The following is a 17,585-nucleotide window of genomic DNA, read 5'->3' on the forward strand; positions in this document are numbered from 1 at the left end:
GAATATGTACCAATTCATGGTTCTCTAAATAAAGTAAACTGTTGTATTATTTCTTCTCTGTTTTCACTACAGGTGTATTTCTCATTTAATATGCATCAAGTTAAGATGGTATCTGTGCCGACAAAGCACATATTTATTACCCCCACCCACCCCGCGCAAATTTTTTTTGTGTGGGGGCACATTTTCTTCAGCTAACTGACTTGGTTGCATATAACACGGTTCGGTATATAACACGGTTGGGTTTTATTGCTCCCATCTACCTTGTTATAGCGGGGTCACACTGTATATCATAAGTAAATTTGTGTATATCATAAGATAGCTTACTTTGGAGGCAGGAGCCCCGAGTGGCCGAGTGGTCTAAAGCGCTCTCCGTTATGGATCACTGCCATCTCACCTCTGTCTGCGTGGGTTCAAGTCTAGGATTCAGCCAAAGTGGGTATGTGAGAAAGCTTGCCAGTAGCTTCTCATGGGTCGGTGGTTCTTCCTGGGGTTTTTCTGGATTCTTCCTCCACCATTAATACTGGCCGCTATGCATAGTCTATCGTGTACTGAAAAATGGCGTTAAACCCCACAATAACAACAACAGCAATTTTGGAGGCTGCCATATTTTTAAACAAAATATTCATAAAAATATCAGTAAATGATGAGAAAAGGACTTGAGTGTATCAGAACCTTTTAACCAAAGTATTTTACCAACATACATTTTAAACATTTTTTAAAAAGTAAATAATTTTGCTCTTTAAAGGGACTCTACTACTTAAATGTAATTTTGTTTACTTTGCTTGCATTTTTTCTGTTTGATACAAAATGTCAACATTTTTTTAAATTAAGCTTATGCATAATTTGATAAGGCAGAAAATCGCATTTAAAGATGGCCAAACTTGGACACACATAGGGGTTTCCTTATTTAAAAATAGAGCCTTATCATGCTAATATGATCAGAATAGTAATTGAATGTGTAAATGGCATGAGAGTGGATGTTGATGCTTTCACATTTATTTGTGTGATAATAAAAGACTATGTACTGCTGTCGTCGATGAGATGAAATAGTTATAATACATAGTAATGTACTCGCCTTGAATTAAAGCCGATTTAAAATGCATTTTATAGCAGTGGATAAGTCAAGTACTTTGTTGTGTAATGGGATAGTGGGGGGTCATCTTAAAGTGATACCAGTTGAGAGCTTACATTATAACCTCTCTCTGTCATGAAATTAAATAACAAAAGGACAAATGCTATATCCATTTATTTATATGGTATCCACACATACGCATCCCAAAGTAAAACCCTAAGCAGTTGAAATAATGAATACCATATGTACTTGCTTATAAGTTGAGTCAAACTGCAAAAGCAAAGATCCTGATTTGTCATAGCTTAATGCACCAGCAAAGCAGGGTCTGTGTTGTTTGTTCTACTTATTACTCCTTCCAAATTGCACAGACCCAGATTTGCTGGCACATTATGTGATGATAGATTTGGGTCTGTGCAGTTTGCAGTTGTATTCGTCTTGTGAGTGTCGATGGTATTTGGAAACACTAATTTTGCTGAATTTCAGTATTTGTTTGATATGCAGTAGCAAGCAAGAAATATAACCAGTACTTAAATGAGACACTTTTGCAGTGTCCTTTTCAAGTTTTTCATTTACCTTTTATGAAAAGAAAAATTGTTCATTACACTTAACCTTTGCATTCAAAGGCAAAAAGAAAATCACCACATTTCTTGAATATCTATTTGAGGGAAGGTGAATTAGCTAAATGGAGACAAATCACTTATCCCCAACCTTAATTCCATAAAAGTTTAGCTTTTCCAGATATCTTTAAAGAAAATCTATGAAGTTTGTTCTTGTTAAAATGTAACTCCAGAAAGGAGGGTGTTCACTCATCTTAGATGTTCAGGGTGCTCAATTTTGAAATGGTAAACTTCTAAGTTATTCACACATGGTGCAAGTTTAATCTTAATAAATGAAGCATTGTCAGAGTTTTGTCATGAACAAGACAGATGTATCCAGAGACATAGATGGACAAAGCAAATCCCATATGCTGCCAACTTAATGCCATGACATTATCAGCAGAAATATTTTGAACTGGTCGTAACTCTTGACTCCTTTTCCAAAACACAGAGAGGATTATCAGGAGGTAAATGAAAAAAATCCTTTAAAAGAACCAAGTATGGCTCATTAGGCATAGATTAAAATAACAGTGAAAAAAGCCATAGTAATATACCAGTTAAACTTGGTTCGAAGAATTTTGCAGGAGGAGGGTGGTACAATATTTGACCACCCAAAAATATGAATTTCCAGCCTTAATATAGCTTTGAAAAGTCTCCATATAAGTTTGAATTAAATTACCATTATAGTTTAAAAAATATTAAAACAAGTTTCTACCTGGCTGATGTGAATGATGCCTGGCTGCTATGGAGGCATAAATAACAACATTAACTAAAACGTGTCACACTTGAACATTTCTTGACAGTTTGACAGCATTAAATGAAGTTGCTTTGAAGACGTGAAAATTACGTTTGTCACCTGGCTGTCAATATACTCACATTTGTTTGTAGATTCTGATGTAATAAATATTTCAGCAAGTACTTGGATAAAAATGTTACCATTGTATTTTTGCCAATTATAAAACTGGAGGAAATAATAATACTTGTGTGGGTTCTTGTGCATTCCCAGACCTCCGCTTAGCTGTCTTGAATAATTCTGTTGAACAGTGGTTTTAAAGGTCCTTTATATGATGTGATAGCTGAAAAAATAACGAATTTCAAAGGAATATAAACTAAAACAAATTCATGAAATAGGATACCCTGCTGAATGCATTTGCAGTCCGTACAATGCACAGTAAAGAATGTTGAGTAAAGCAACAAAATTGTGGTTTAACGTAACAATTCTCTGAATTAAGCAATAAAATTACATTAGAAACAGGTTTAGATTATGTAGATAGCGTGCACTGTAGTCATGCACTCAGTTATAGGTCAAAAGGATGAAAGTACATACTTTCCAGTAATGATGACTTTATTCATTTTATTGAATACATATCGATTCCTCCGTCATTAATGTAAGATATCAGTGATGTAAATTTGCTGCAAGCATCGACTGGTTTTACCATTCATATTCTAGAACATTAGTAATCCTGCATTTGTATCAACTTGCTTTAAACCATTTACCATATACGTTAGAAGCATCTAGCTCCATTTTACTAAATCTTTTGTACTGTCTTCTGTTTCGTCTTTTTCCGTTTTCTTGATCAAATTTATCCCGTCTATACAGGCTGATTTTCCACAACAAATATTTTTCCTTCTGGGATGTGCCTCTTAGATAATATCTGCATTTACATGGAATCATGAACTTCAGTAGTAACAGCCACATTTGTTTGAATATGTAAACTTGATTCCTGTATGTTATTTATAGAACTCAAAACCATAGTCACATTTTTTTAAATCTGGAAATTTGACTTAAATAATCAATGCAAGTCCAAATGTTTGACACATACTTTATGGGGCAGAAAATTGTATTTTTACAAGGACAACACTTCTTTTGAGTTTCTTGTCATTTTATAGTTTTCATATTATTTAATAGTGCTCCTTTAAAGTCAGAATTAGGGAATAAAATGCAAAATCTGTCCTAATAGACAGAATATTTTACAACAAATTTTAACAAGTTTTGGAGCATCAGTGTTTCTTGTATGAAGATCAATGATCTCTACGTAAGTCTTGTTAATGTATGTGCATCTAAGATATGTGTCAGATAAATTGTATCACTTACATTCAAGGCTAGCTTACTTTTAAAAGCAAGTTACCAATGGAATCTAATGTCTTAATTTCAAGGCTAAAAAAATATAAAACATTATGAATGAAAGACTGCATGGGTTAATTATAGGCAACATATATTCATTATCCAACATATTGAGATAATAAACAGTGATATTTGGTCATTTCTGTGTTATGTATATTTAATTTCATTATTTGTTTGTTAATTTAATTTTTTTAATTTATTTCTTTACATGCTATTGTAATGTAACATTGTATGCTGGACTTGACCTTGTCCAAAATTCAGTTAATTTCTGCTTGACCTGACTGTTTTTTTTTTTCTTTTCGTTTTATGTAAACATCTAATACATAGCTAAATTGTTCTCTCTGTGTATGAGGTTAGTATCAGGACCATTATTAATAGAAGAAGTAAATATGTTTATTTGGGTCTAAGTTGTGCAATTTCCTGAGTGTAATCCAGATTATGGTTTTGATTTTGTAAAGATCAGGATCATTCTAGAATGTTATTTTCCATCAGGTAATAGTTTTTGTTTTAAAAATGCTAATTGTGACCTGAGGTCAAGTAAAGAACAATATAATCTTGTAATTGTGAGGATCTGGTCATTCATGCCTTAAAATCTAACACTTTCAAATTGCATTATGTTGTGTCCAGTTGGGATGAATCTTTTTCTTCAAAATTATTGAATTCAAGCGATTATTTTCTCTTAAAATACAAATGTGCTCTGATAAAATTCTTGGATAGAGACATTCACTGGAATTAATACTGAATTCAAACCTGGAATTTTATTACTGTAATTAAAAAAAAACTGTTGACACATCAGCACTATAGGCTATAACAGACACATCATTACTTTCAGGTTTTGGATTTGTTCCAGACTTGTACTGAGTTTTATTCAGGACTTTATATTACTTAGTCTGTTATTCTTGGGTTATTTTGGGATTTAATTCGCAATACCGTAAGTTCTTTTTTCTCATTTTCACTTTTATTCTAGGGAAATAAATATATTTGTTAAATTTTATGAAGCTTGTTGTCCTTCACTTTTTCCTGTTACTTATTTTAAGAGCATAGACTTGTAACATCTGGTACATGTGGGGCAAATATGAATATTTTCAGAGCCCTGAGAAGACATAGAGTTTTGGGATTTTTGTCAAGATGAAAAAAACACATGAAATGTTTTATTATATAATATCATTGATGGGACTTTTCATAAACCCATTAAACCTGTATCCCTAACACGTAGTCCTGTTGGGAAAGAATATGTACCAATAGACCTGGGTCTGTGCTGTTTGCATGTGGGTGTGAATTATATAGTATTAATTGTGATACCATAAAATTGGCATGAGTGTGGTATCAGGGATCAATTTTAATTTTAAAATTAAATATTTGCATGTTTATACCAATTAAGCATAAAATTTAATTGATTATAATAATTAAAAATTTTCTAGATACTATGCCATCTGAATCTTGGTAGACTCACTTGTGTTGCCTATGTGAATATTAATATTTATTGTATGGCAAGCTAACATTATTGAGTTGATGTTATGAAGATGACAAATAATGCCTTGTATTCAAGAAAATATCTATACTGTAAACTCTGCACCACTACTTCTAAGCTGGCTTCATTTTGGCAAACATATTGGCCAGTACTGCATTGTAGCATTTTTTTCTTATTAACATGAAAAATAAAATAGATAAAATGGTTTCTTGCATTTTTGTTTTAATAAAGTGTAGGACACCAGTGAACCTTGAGTTAACCACAATGACTTTCTTTAGATAATAACTTAACCTGCATCACCCAGAACAGGGGCTTCAGACTTGCAAAGCCATTGCTTTACCACGTTAACACTACACTATCCAGGATTAACAGTTGACATGTATGTCAACAGCAAGAAAAAAATAAGAAAAGTAAAAATGTATAATTATGCAGTTCTATCATAACTAATTTTCACCATACATCTTGTTTGTAAATGACTGATTTTCTTTCAGATTTGGTTAAAGAAGTAACAGATGACAAAACTCTCACGAAACAGCAGCGAAAGGATCTGCAGATTGTTAATGCCCCTCACGCAACTAACAAAGCCAAGTTAGTCAAACTTGCCGACAAACTGCACAATCTCCGCGATTTGAAGCGACAGACACCAAAAGGCTGGACTGAAGAAAGGGTGCAGAAATATTTTGAATGGGCTGCTAAAGTTGTCGCAGGGTTAAGAGGTACCAGTAATGCCATGGAAAAAGCACTGGATGAACTCTTTAAGGAGAGAAACATAACTATTTGATCTGGAACATTATGTGGGCCTTACTTTAATTCCTGAATAACATTTTGTTTCAAAGTTACCTGTTGTTGTAAGCTTTGCTACAATTGTGTGTGACAATATTATATAGTGTTGAATCAAACTAACATGTTTAGAACTTAACACTTAGCAATTTAACCTTGTATGGGTCAACATGGACAGGTGAATAGTGACTTAAGTGTCATCATTAAACTTGCTTATGCCAGTATTGTCCACTTCTTAAACCAGTTTTCATCCCAAAGGTGATAATTTTGTACATGTCTGATGTAGTTTGTATGATAGCCATTGTCAACATTTACTTCTTTTTAAATCATGTAAGAGCTGTTCATTTTGCACATTAAGGAGATCTCACATTTTCTTACCTCCAAATTTAAATAAGAGCTGTAGAATTTCAGACGAGATAATATTGTAGAAATTCAGATGAGATAATAGTGTAATATTTCAAATGAGAAGTGTAAAATATAATAGTTTAGAATTTCAAATGAGATAAGTATAGAATATAATAGAGTATAATTTCAGATTGGGATAATTGTGTAGAATTTCAAATGAGATAAGTGTAGAGTGTAACATGTTAGAATTTCAGATGAGATAAGTGTAGAATATGATAGTGTAGAAGTTCAGATTAAAATAATAGTGTAGAATTTCAAATGAGATTTTAATGTACATTACTTCAAATTTGTTAAAGCAAGTAATGAACCATGGTAATCAGTACATTTTTACAGCTTATTGCTGATAAGGACAGGCTTTTTAGGTAGACATCCCGCCCCCCTCCCCCTGAGAAATATTTTTTAAATTTATTTTTAAATTCAGCATTTCTCAGGAAATGCGACAGTTCGATCTCAGTCAATACTGGATTGTATGGCTAGATTTTCACATTTAGAACTGATGCATAGAGCATAGGTATTCAGTATATTAGGCAGATAATTTTTAATGCTGCTTACCTTAGAGGTCAAAATGTCATAGAGGCCTATTTTTAAGATAGGCCTATACTTGAAGTTGGCTTACATTCTAATTTTCAGGGTAAATTAAACAATATCATTTAGGCAGATATTTAGATCAGAAATTAATGTTGCTGAGTCCAGCTTGATTGAGCAAGAATACATATTTAGTAATATAGATTTAACTAATGTAAATTTTGATATTGATTTAACATTGATAATGATGTAGATTGAACTGGTGTAGATGATGATAATGATGTAGATTGAACTGGTGTAGATGATGATATAGATTGAACTGATGTAGATGATGATATAGATTGAACTGATGTAGATGATGATTTAATTTGAACTGATGTAGATGATGATAATGATGTAGATTGAACTGGTGTAGATGATATAGATTGAACTGGTGTTGATATTTATTGAACTGGTGTAGATGATGATGTAGTTGTAGATGATGATGCAGATTGAACTGGTTTAGATGATAATATAGATTGAACGGGTGTAGATGATATTGATTGAACTGATGTAGATGATGTAGATTGAACTGGTGTAGATGATGATATTGATGTAGATTGAACTGGTGTAGATGATATTAATTAACTGGTGTAGATGATACTAATTGAATTGATGTAGATGTTGATGTAGTTTGAACTGGTGTAGATGATGATGTAGTTTGAACTGGTGTAGATGGTATAGATTGAACTGGTGTAGATGATGATAATGATGTAGATTGAACTGGTGTAGATGATATTGATTGAACTGGTGTAGATGATGATAATGATGTAGATTGAACTGGTGTAGATGATATAGATTGAACTGGTGTAGATGATGATATAGATTGAACTGATGTAGATGATATTGATTGAACTTATGTAGATGATGATATAGATTGAACTGGTGTAGATGATATTGATTGAACTGGTGTAGATGATGATAATGATGTAGATTGAACTGGTGTAGATGATATAGATTGAACTGGTGTAGATGATGATATAGATTTAACTATGTAGATGATGATAATGATGTAGATTGAACTGATGTAGATGATGAAGATGATATAGATTGAACTGATATAGATGATGATGTAGTTCGAACTGATGTAGATGATGATGTAGATTGAACTGGTGTAGATGATAATAATATAGATTGAACTGGTGTAGATGATATTGATTGAACTGATGCAGATGATGATGTCAATTGAACTGGTTTAGATGATGATATTGATGTAGATTGAACTGGTGTAGATATTTTGATTGAACTGGTGTAGATGATATTGATTGAACTAGTGTAGATGATGTAGTTTGAACTGATGTAGATAATGATGCAGATTGAACTGGTGTAGATGATAATACTGTAGATTGAACTGGTGTAGATGATATAGATTGAACTATGTAGATGATGATATAGATTGAATTGGTGTAGATGACAATGTAGTTCAAACAGATGTAGATGATGATGCAGATTGAACTGGTGTAGATGATAATGATATAGAATGAACTGATGTAGATGATATTGATTGAACTGGTGTAGATGATATTGATGTAGATTGAACTGGTGTAGATGATAATGATATAGATTGAACTGGTGTAGATGATATTGATTGAACTGGTGTAGATGATGATATAAATTGAACTGGTGTAGATGATGATGCAGTTTAAACTGATGTAGATGATGATAATGATGTAGATTGAACTGGTGTAGATGATATTGATTGAACTATGTAGATGATGATAATGATGTAGATTGAACTGATGTAGATGATGAAGATGATATAGATTGAACTGATGTAGATGATGAAGATGATGTAGATTGAACTATTGTAGATGGTGAAGATGAGGAAGTAGATTTATCAGATATAGATGATGATATAGATTGAGCTGATGGGCTCTGTCGGTTTATCACTGGGGAAATACTGTTGTAGAAAGTGGAAGAAGAGCTGCAAAGGAGATAAATAACATTTTTACACATGTCTATCTTTTGGGACTGAGAAAATATTTTTAGGAAAGGCCCATAAAGTGCTGATTTTTAGTTCACTTGTCTGTAAGGCCAAGGTCACTTTTGGTGTAGCTCTGTGTCAAATGTGTGTTTTCCATTGTGCCTTTGTTCATCAAAAATTTCTCGTTGCTACACAGGAGTCCATATATCTTATCTGATTTCAGTCAAACATGGAATATGGGTTTATATCATTACAATTTCAGACAAATTCAATAATGAATAAAGAACCATGTACTTTAATGATATGATCTTGCTCCAAATTGGTTAACCTTCAGTGTTTCCCTTATGGGTGCAATATTGAGAAATAAAAATCCACGTAGTGTCAGAAGTTGGGGTCAGATTGAAAAATAAAAATCCACGTAGTGTCAGAAGTTGGGGTCAGATTGAGAAATAAAAATCCACGTAGTGTCAGAAGTTGGGGTCAGATTGAGAAATAAAAATCCACGTAGTGTCAGAAGTTGGGGTCAGATTGAGAAATAAAAATCCACGTAGTGTCAGAAGTTGGGGTCAGATTGAGAAATAAAAATCCATGAAGTGTCAGAAGTTGGGGTCAGATTGAGAAATAAAAATCCACGTAGTGTCAGAAGTTGGGGTCAGATTGAGAAATAAAAATCCACGTAGTGTCAGAAGTTGGGGTCAGATTGAGTATGAAACTAATCTTGGTGTCAGAACTTTGGGTCCCCCAAAAAAATAATTTGGGGGTCTCTGACACAAAAATAAGGGTAAAGGGAAGTCCTGAAATTTATTACCACTCTGAAGACCATATTTATGAATTAACTTTTTATCAAACTTGGAATGTATACTTATATCATTAAAATTTCGGAAGAGTTGAATAATAAACAAACACCTGGTTATAATAATTAGGTAAGCTTGCATCTGATTGGTTGAGCTTGTTACCAGGCTGGGGGCTGTATTTCTGATCTATTTTGACAAAACCTGAAATGAATACCTATGTCATTAGAATTTCACACAGGTTACATATTGAGCACGATCCATGCATACGAATGAGGTGATTTTGCTTTTGATTGAGCTTGTTAACCCTGAAGAAGCCATAATTTTGATCTGACTTTGATCAAACATTTAGAATGGGTTTGTATTAACAAGATCTTCTATGGATTCATAATGAGCAAGATAAATGTATATTAATGTGATAAAATTGCATTGCATTGATTAACCTTGCTGATAGAATTTTGATCAGATTTGGACCATGAGCTTTTATCATCAGGATGATGGAGGGGTTCAATTATGAGTGTGATACATGCATGTGAGGTGATTTTGCACCTGTGTACTTCTTACCTGTCTGGAGGACACATTTCTGATCAGACTTGGATCAAACTTGGGACATCATCTTATATCATCAGGATGATGGAGGGTTTCAGTTATGAGTGTGACACATGCATGTATGTGAGGTGATTTTGCACCTGTGAACTTCTTGCATGTCTGGAGGATGCATTTCTAATCAAACTTTGATCAAACATGGGACATAAGCTTATATCATCAGGATCTTGTAGAAGTTTGATAATGAGCGAGATGCATGCATATTAATGAGTTGATCCTGGACCTGACTGGCTGAGCTTGTCACCAAGCAGGTGGCCATATTTCTGACCTGAGTTTGATCAGACTTGAAGTATTCATTTATATCATCAAGATCATGGGTGGCTTTAATATTGATCATGAAAATTTGGAATTTATGCTGGTATCATCAGTATTTTTAACATTTTTTCAATAATTTGCAAGATGTAAAGGAGCTGATCTTGCATTTGATTGGCTGGATTTCGTACCACAATAGTGTTTATCCTTTTGGCTTATTATTATCGAGATGACTGTGTATATTAAATATCCTTTCATCTTTAAAAATAATTTTTTCATGATAAAGTAAAATAGGTAAAATGAACAAGTGTAAAGTTTGGGTGATTGTTTACATATCGTGTTATCACAAGGAAGGTATAGTTTTCCTATAGTATGTGCAGTTTCATATTTTGATATTACCACATGTTAAATTATCACTTTATGTGATTCTGATTGGTCCAAATAAACCCATGAAATCATTGTGCAGTATCCTTTTGAAAACATTTTTAACCCTGCTTTCTGGAATGTTTTGTTTTGAATCAACATTTTTGGCAGCCATTTTTGAAGTTGACTCGTGAAAGGAAATTGAGGAAAAATTATTTTGACTGTCTGAATATGGATATGTTACCCCCTACATGGGTTTGTTATGTCATGTATAACAATATCATAATGAGAAAAATGGCGTAAAACTACAAAACAAGAACAACAATTAGAAGTAAAACTAAGGGTATTGCTTATTTGATAGTGGGGTGGGGGAGGGTCATTATATCTGTAACGTAGATATAGAATCCACTGTATATTCAAGCATGGTTTAAATGTTAACTTATAGATGTAAACAAACTCACCTCTGTTCACAGAAGAATTTGGACATAAATGGGTCTCTTAATTGACAGAACTTTATCCAACCACAGCTGATCTTTGGGCAGTGTATATGGGATACAAATCCAACTCAAAAAGAAATTTGTTTACGTCTTCTGTGCAGTCTATTGTTCCAGTCAAATACTGCAAATATCCAGTCACAAATGCATTGCAGTAAATGTGGGAATTTCTGCATCCAGTGATCCTATTTCACATGAAAATCGCAACAGTGTAATATTTTGTTCTTAAAGGGACATTCTAGGGTAAACATGTACTCTAGGCCTACTGTGTACCGTATCAAACAATGCAGCATCACATTGCATTGATCATTCTGTTTTGAAAAATGATTTTGCCATTATGAAATGTTCTGTTTATTCGAATGGAAGATTTTTCTTTGATTTACAGTTTGTAAAAAAGTACAATCTGCTTTTACTAGTTCAAATTTGTTTGGGATTGTATTTTATACACAACAAATGAAAGGTGCACTGTATGTCAGAATAAACAAAATTCGTTCTTCTTTCCATCTAAATAATTTCTACTGAAATAAAACTATGTGATAAAATGAATCTTAAATGGATAATGATTTAATATTAAATTTATGAAACTCGTTGAATAATGTCTAGCTTTTGCTCGCCAAGTCTGGCAAAAGCTGGACATTATTCAACTCGTTTCATAAATTAAATATTATATCATTACCCATTTAAAATCCTCTATTTCTTACACTGCTAATAAAATGGTTAGCTGTTATCCAAACCAGAAGAGCAATATCTGACCCACTTGAGCCTCTTGTTTTATTTGTATTTAATTGTATACATGTGCCTGTTATCCATGGTGAACTTTAATGTTCTTAAAAAAGTTATATATATATATGTGTGTGTGTGTGTGTGTGATATTACTCAATTATTTAGGGGAAGTATTGTATATTTGCTTGCAAATCAAGTCTTTGTATTATTAAGGGGAAGTATTATATATACATGCTTACGCCTCAGGTCTTTGTATTAGTAAGGGGAAGTATTATATTCTTGCTTATACCTCAGGTGTGTATGTTATTCAGGGGAAGTATTATATATATTTGCTTACAACTCAGATCTTTCTATTATTAAAGAAAAGCCTTATATATACTTGCTTACAAGTCAGGTCTTTGTATTATTAAGGGGAAGTATTATATTCTTGCTTATGCCTCAGGTGTTTATGTTATTCAGGGGAAGTATTATATATATTTGCTTACAACTCAGATCTTTCTATTGTTAAAGAGAAGTCTTATATATACTTGCTTACAAGTCAGGTCTTTGTATTATTAAGGGGAAGTGTTATATATACTTGTTCATACCTCAGTTGTTTGTAATATCAAGGGGAAGTATTATATATACTTGCTCACACCTCAGGCATTTGTATTATTAAGTGGAAGTGTTGCATATACTTCCTTACAAGTCAGATCTTAGTATTATTAAAGGGGTATGCTCTGTGCTATTCAGAATATGGTTAATGTCTTAAATGAATTACAACTGTTCACACTTTTCATGCATATAATTGTTATTGTCAACCATATGAACAAGAGCATTCACTTTATAATAATACCAGTCATCCAAGTGTTTGTAATAACTGACGATATACCATTATGTCTGTCTGTTTTGTGGGGATAAACAAGTCCCACAAGCCAGACAATTAATTAACTTCAAAGTCTGTTTATATTTTTAATGTTAGGGATTTTTAAATCTCATTATTATGTGAGATCTGTGGTCATTTAACATTTAAAGGTTTGAAACTTTTGAATCTAACCATTATACATATATTTCAGTTCTTTAAAGGTTTGACAAAATTTATTTTTATCAGATGTTTATTTAAGCAATTTTATTGCACGGATATTGTTTCATTTTGAGTACCTTACATGATTTTGTATAAGTCCAAACAACACAGACCTGAATGTTTGTTCTACTAATTACTCCTGAAAGAATTGCATAGACCCAGATCTAGTGGCACATTATATGAGAGCAGATCTGGTTCTCTGCAGTTTGCATTTGGACTGGACCTTTAAGCAAGTATATAAAGTCAGTTTTAAGTTTTTGTTTGCTGATATTAATGCATATACATTCTTAATATTTTCTTTGTTTGGTTTTAGATGTTTGCATTTACATGTTATGTGAATATTAACATTAAATTTTATTTTTACCATGAATGAAGTTAGTCTTGAAACTTTTTTCAACAAAATAATAACCATCAATAAAGAAAAATAGATATTATTGAAAAGTATCTGTTGTAGAGTTTTGGGGCAATGATTTAATTCTTGAAATAATTTTGTTACTTTGACAATAAACAGTAAAATAATCTTAATCATTAGTAGACAACGTTTTAATACATATAATAGAAGATAGGCAAAGAAACATAAATGGTTGATTTTGAGCGAAAAATTAACTCTAGTCTAAATTTGTATGCCATAAGAGTGTTGTTTGTACAGTAGCTCTCACTCATATACAAGGTTTGAAATAAGCTGAATGATTTCTGTCTTTTGCATACTTTCATGAGATAATTTTTAAAAAAATGGTATTTGATGATTTTGAAAGTGTTTTTAATATGAAACAAACACAAGTGACAGATGTGGCAAACAGGCTAGTCAGTTCATAGCAATTGTCAGGATTTTAATATTTGTTGCTTTTAATGGCATTTTGAACACTTTTGACACATTGGTTACATCATTGGCACCATATCCAATCCAAACTGGTATATAGACCATTCTTTTGACCTTTTATCATGTCTTTAATGAAGTGTGTCAAGCACCCATACAGCATCTTGCAGTGTTCAAGTATCACATTTTTGGTACCACACAGTGAAATATATCCAGTATTAACATAGGAAAAGAAAATAGTCTGTCTGTTTCTCTCTCTCTCTCTCTGTCTCTCTCTATATACATATACATATACATATACATATATATATATATATATATATATATATATATATATATATATATATATCACATGGCAACTTACAGGAAATTATTCATTTAGGTTCTGTCAAGACCTATAGCAAATATGCAAGGAGATGTCATCTGTATCATTAGGACAAGTGTCATAGATATGCAGGTTCTGTCAAGACCTATTGCAAATATGCAAGGAGTCTATTTAGATGTCATCTGTATCATTAGGACAAGTGTCATAGGTATGCAGATTCTGTCAAGAACCATTGCAAATATGCAAGGAGTTTATTTAAATGTCATCTGTATCATTAGGACAAGTGTCATAGGTATGCAGGTTCTGTCAAAACCTATTGCAAATATGCAAGGAGTTTATTTAGATGTCATCTGTATCATTAGGACAAGTGTCATAGGTATGCAGGTTCTCTCAAGAACCATTGCAAACATGCAAGGAGTTTATTTAAATGTCATCTGTATCAGTAGGTAAATTTGAATCGTATGGCATCAGGACATGTGTTCTGTACATTGATATTCCATCAGTTATAACAGTTCATTCATATTTACAGTGGAACCCCGCTATAACGCGATAATTGGGGTCCAAAAAATTGGATCCCATTAATAGCAGGGTCATGTTAATGTAGGGTTTTGCAGTATTATACTTTTTTCAGAGAACAACTCAATGGTACATATGCATTTATTCAGGTCTATTGTATATGATGAATAGGGTATCAACACTGTTTACTGTTGTGCCATCGTGGCATGCAGTTAATCAATACTGCATGTAATTCCATTGAAAAATTGCACACAGATTTACAATATTCAGTAATTTTGCCCGAGATCATTGTGTCTGAATTCAAAGTATTATATATAGCATGAACAGAGTATTAACACAATTTACTTGCCGGCTGATATCGTATTGTCGGGGCTTGCAATTAATCCATAATACATGTAATTCCATTGCACAAACTGCATACATATTTAAACAGTTCAATAATTTTGTCACTGTATGTATCTGAATTCATTGGGAAAAATTAACAACATGATATGGTTAAGAAAGATGAAGCACGTGTACGGTTCATTACGTTCCAGGGTCTATGAACGGTGTCTGTCAAATTTCATGCTGCTAAAATTTTCTCACATGCGTTTCCGTGTACATTTATCCATTGCAAATTTCCAATAAGTAACACTTTTATGCCTTTGTTTGAACAACTACAGCAAGAATAATTAACAATCAAGACATGCTTTCAGTATGCATATAACTTTTACTTCAGATTTTGTGAATATCGAAACAAACGTGTGAAAACTACTATACTAATCATTGCGCAAAGTGCAGAGAACAACTTGTTGTTTGTGAACTTGCTTTTCCATAATAGTGAAATACTTTAATAAAAAATAGGAATTTAATAACAAGTTCATCAACAAACACCATACACATGTAAAACCCGATAACTAAGTGCAGTAGGCCTGCAATGGTCACGAGTCACTTCTATACATTTTTTAAGCTGAACGCATATACAATTTCATACCCTTTCAGTTTCCAGCTAATAAAGTGGACATTATTTACTGGTCAACTGACTGCGTCTAATAACACCGCCAAGCCCAGCAAACATGTTGGTGGCTTTCGTTTTTTTAATGTTTATTAAATTGTGAGACTCTTTTATCAACCACAGCATTGTCTGCTGCTTGGTTGTGTATGCAGTTAAAGAAGAAACACGCGTTGGGTATTATTTGAGCAACAATTGTATTCAGAATTAATTGAAGACAATCACAAAGAAGACTTACTGGCTTTACTCATGGACCAGTAATAAGTAACATTTCCGATAATGTTTATTTTGGCATACACTTCAAGAACCTGGTGAAATTGTTAAATTTCAGAAGCTACTCCATGATTGTATTATATTAAAATTCATACACGAACTCTTCCCCAAAATGATAATAAGTGTTTTGCGTACTATTTCTTGTACTTAAAAAAAAAATCCCAGTACAAGAAAAATACATGTGCATGTATTTAAAATTTCAGGAACCACGCCACAATCATACTATATTTGAATTCACTTGTGATCTCTTTCCCAAAAGGATAATATATTTTTTATACACTATTTCACATACACCACTCCCTCGATAACTCACGCACATCGAGGTCCAGAAACATCGACCGCACTATAAGTGAGGCGCGATTTATCGAGGGACCTATAAAATAAGCCCAAAACCAATAAAGTGATTGACGACATAACGGAGAAATGGGGGGGGTAGGCAGATTTTACTGTTGAATACTCACTTTATAATCGTTCTGAGATTAACTGTTAATAAATATCTCTTCATAACGGTGTACTTTATTATTTCCTCATAGGACAACATTAATTTCAGGATAAATTACAGTATATTGAGGCGATCATCGAAAACATTATTCCAAGTGGTTTCCGTTCGCTTAACATGTGTACCACTTCACACATTGTGTACTACGTCACTAATTTTTATGTTGAATTGGATACATTCTAGTTTTATTGTTTGATCCAAATTAGACGTTTCTTTATATACAAAAGATCGACTCTTTTCGAGAAACAGTGTCGATTGAATGATAGATAGATAAATAGATTTGAATGTGATAGAAGTAAAATGGAAAACAATAAAAACAAGGGTTAATCAGTACCAACATATTTAATTGGTCTACAAATTTAAAACAACGTAAATTAGAACAAGTTAATACGTGCCATTTGTGCCACGCTTGACAAATATCAATTCACTTTTTGAAAAAATCTGTTATTTTTGTGTGTGTGTGTGTTACTCTTGGTTTCTCTGCCACCGAGCAAAATCCCTCAGATTTCTCAACTGCATGAGCTTTACGAAGTCAACATTTTGGGTCTCCAGCCACCTTATGGCAATATCAAAATATTTGATTGCTTCCTGTGCAGAGGGGTGGGGGGTGCAACATCTGCGTCTGCATCACTTTCAACACTTGTGTTACTCCAGTTAGAATCGTCTTTTGTTCGCTATAGAAATAATTATAGTTTCATCTGACATGTATTCGGCTGTGGGGCAATCATTGTCATCACAAATCCACTCCTCCATATCATCAAGAGAAACGCCCATCTCAGGACCATATGTCTGTACGAATTTCTCCCAAACAGCCTCGGCATTAATGACATCAGTTTCACTAAAACATTCGAAGTCACTATCATCGTCGTTGTCTCTGTTACTCTTTTGCTTTACGTCAAAGGCAGCTCCAAGACCCTTAATCCAGCACCCGAGGT

General features: G+C 33.0%; 1 protein-coding gene across 1 annotated transcript in view; it reads left to right on the forward strand.

Moving 5' to 3' along the window:
* LOC149794058 (guanosine-3',5'-bis(diphosphate) 3'-pyrophosphohydrolase MESH1-like) overlaps positions 1 to 13,599 on the forward strand; it is a 39,508-nt gene extending 25,909 nt beyond the window's left edge. The window contains exon 4 of the mRNA XM_089968005.1: positions 5,756 to 13,599. Within this exon, the coding sequence (XP_089824131.1) occupies positions 5,756 to 6,045 (290 nt within the window). The 3' untranslated portion in view covers positions 6,046 to 13,599. The remainder of the gene's footprint in view (positions 1 to 5,755) is intronic.
* The last annotated feature ends 3,986 nt before the right edge of the window (positions 13,600 to 17,585 follow it).

The sequence above is a fragment of the Sinohyriopsis cumingii genome, chromosome 8, assembly GCF_028554795.1.
Source record: "Sinohyriopsis cumingii isolate HCF-2022 chromosome 8, ASM2855479v2, whole genome shotgun sequence".
Taxonomy (NCBI): domain Eukaryota; kingdom Metazoa; phylum Mollusca; class Bivalvia; order Unionida; family Unionidae; genus Sinohyriopsis; species Sinohyriopsis cumingii.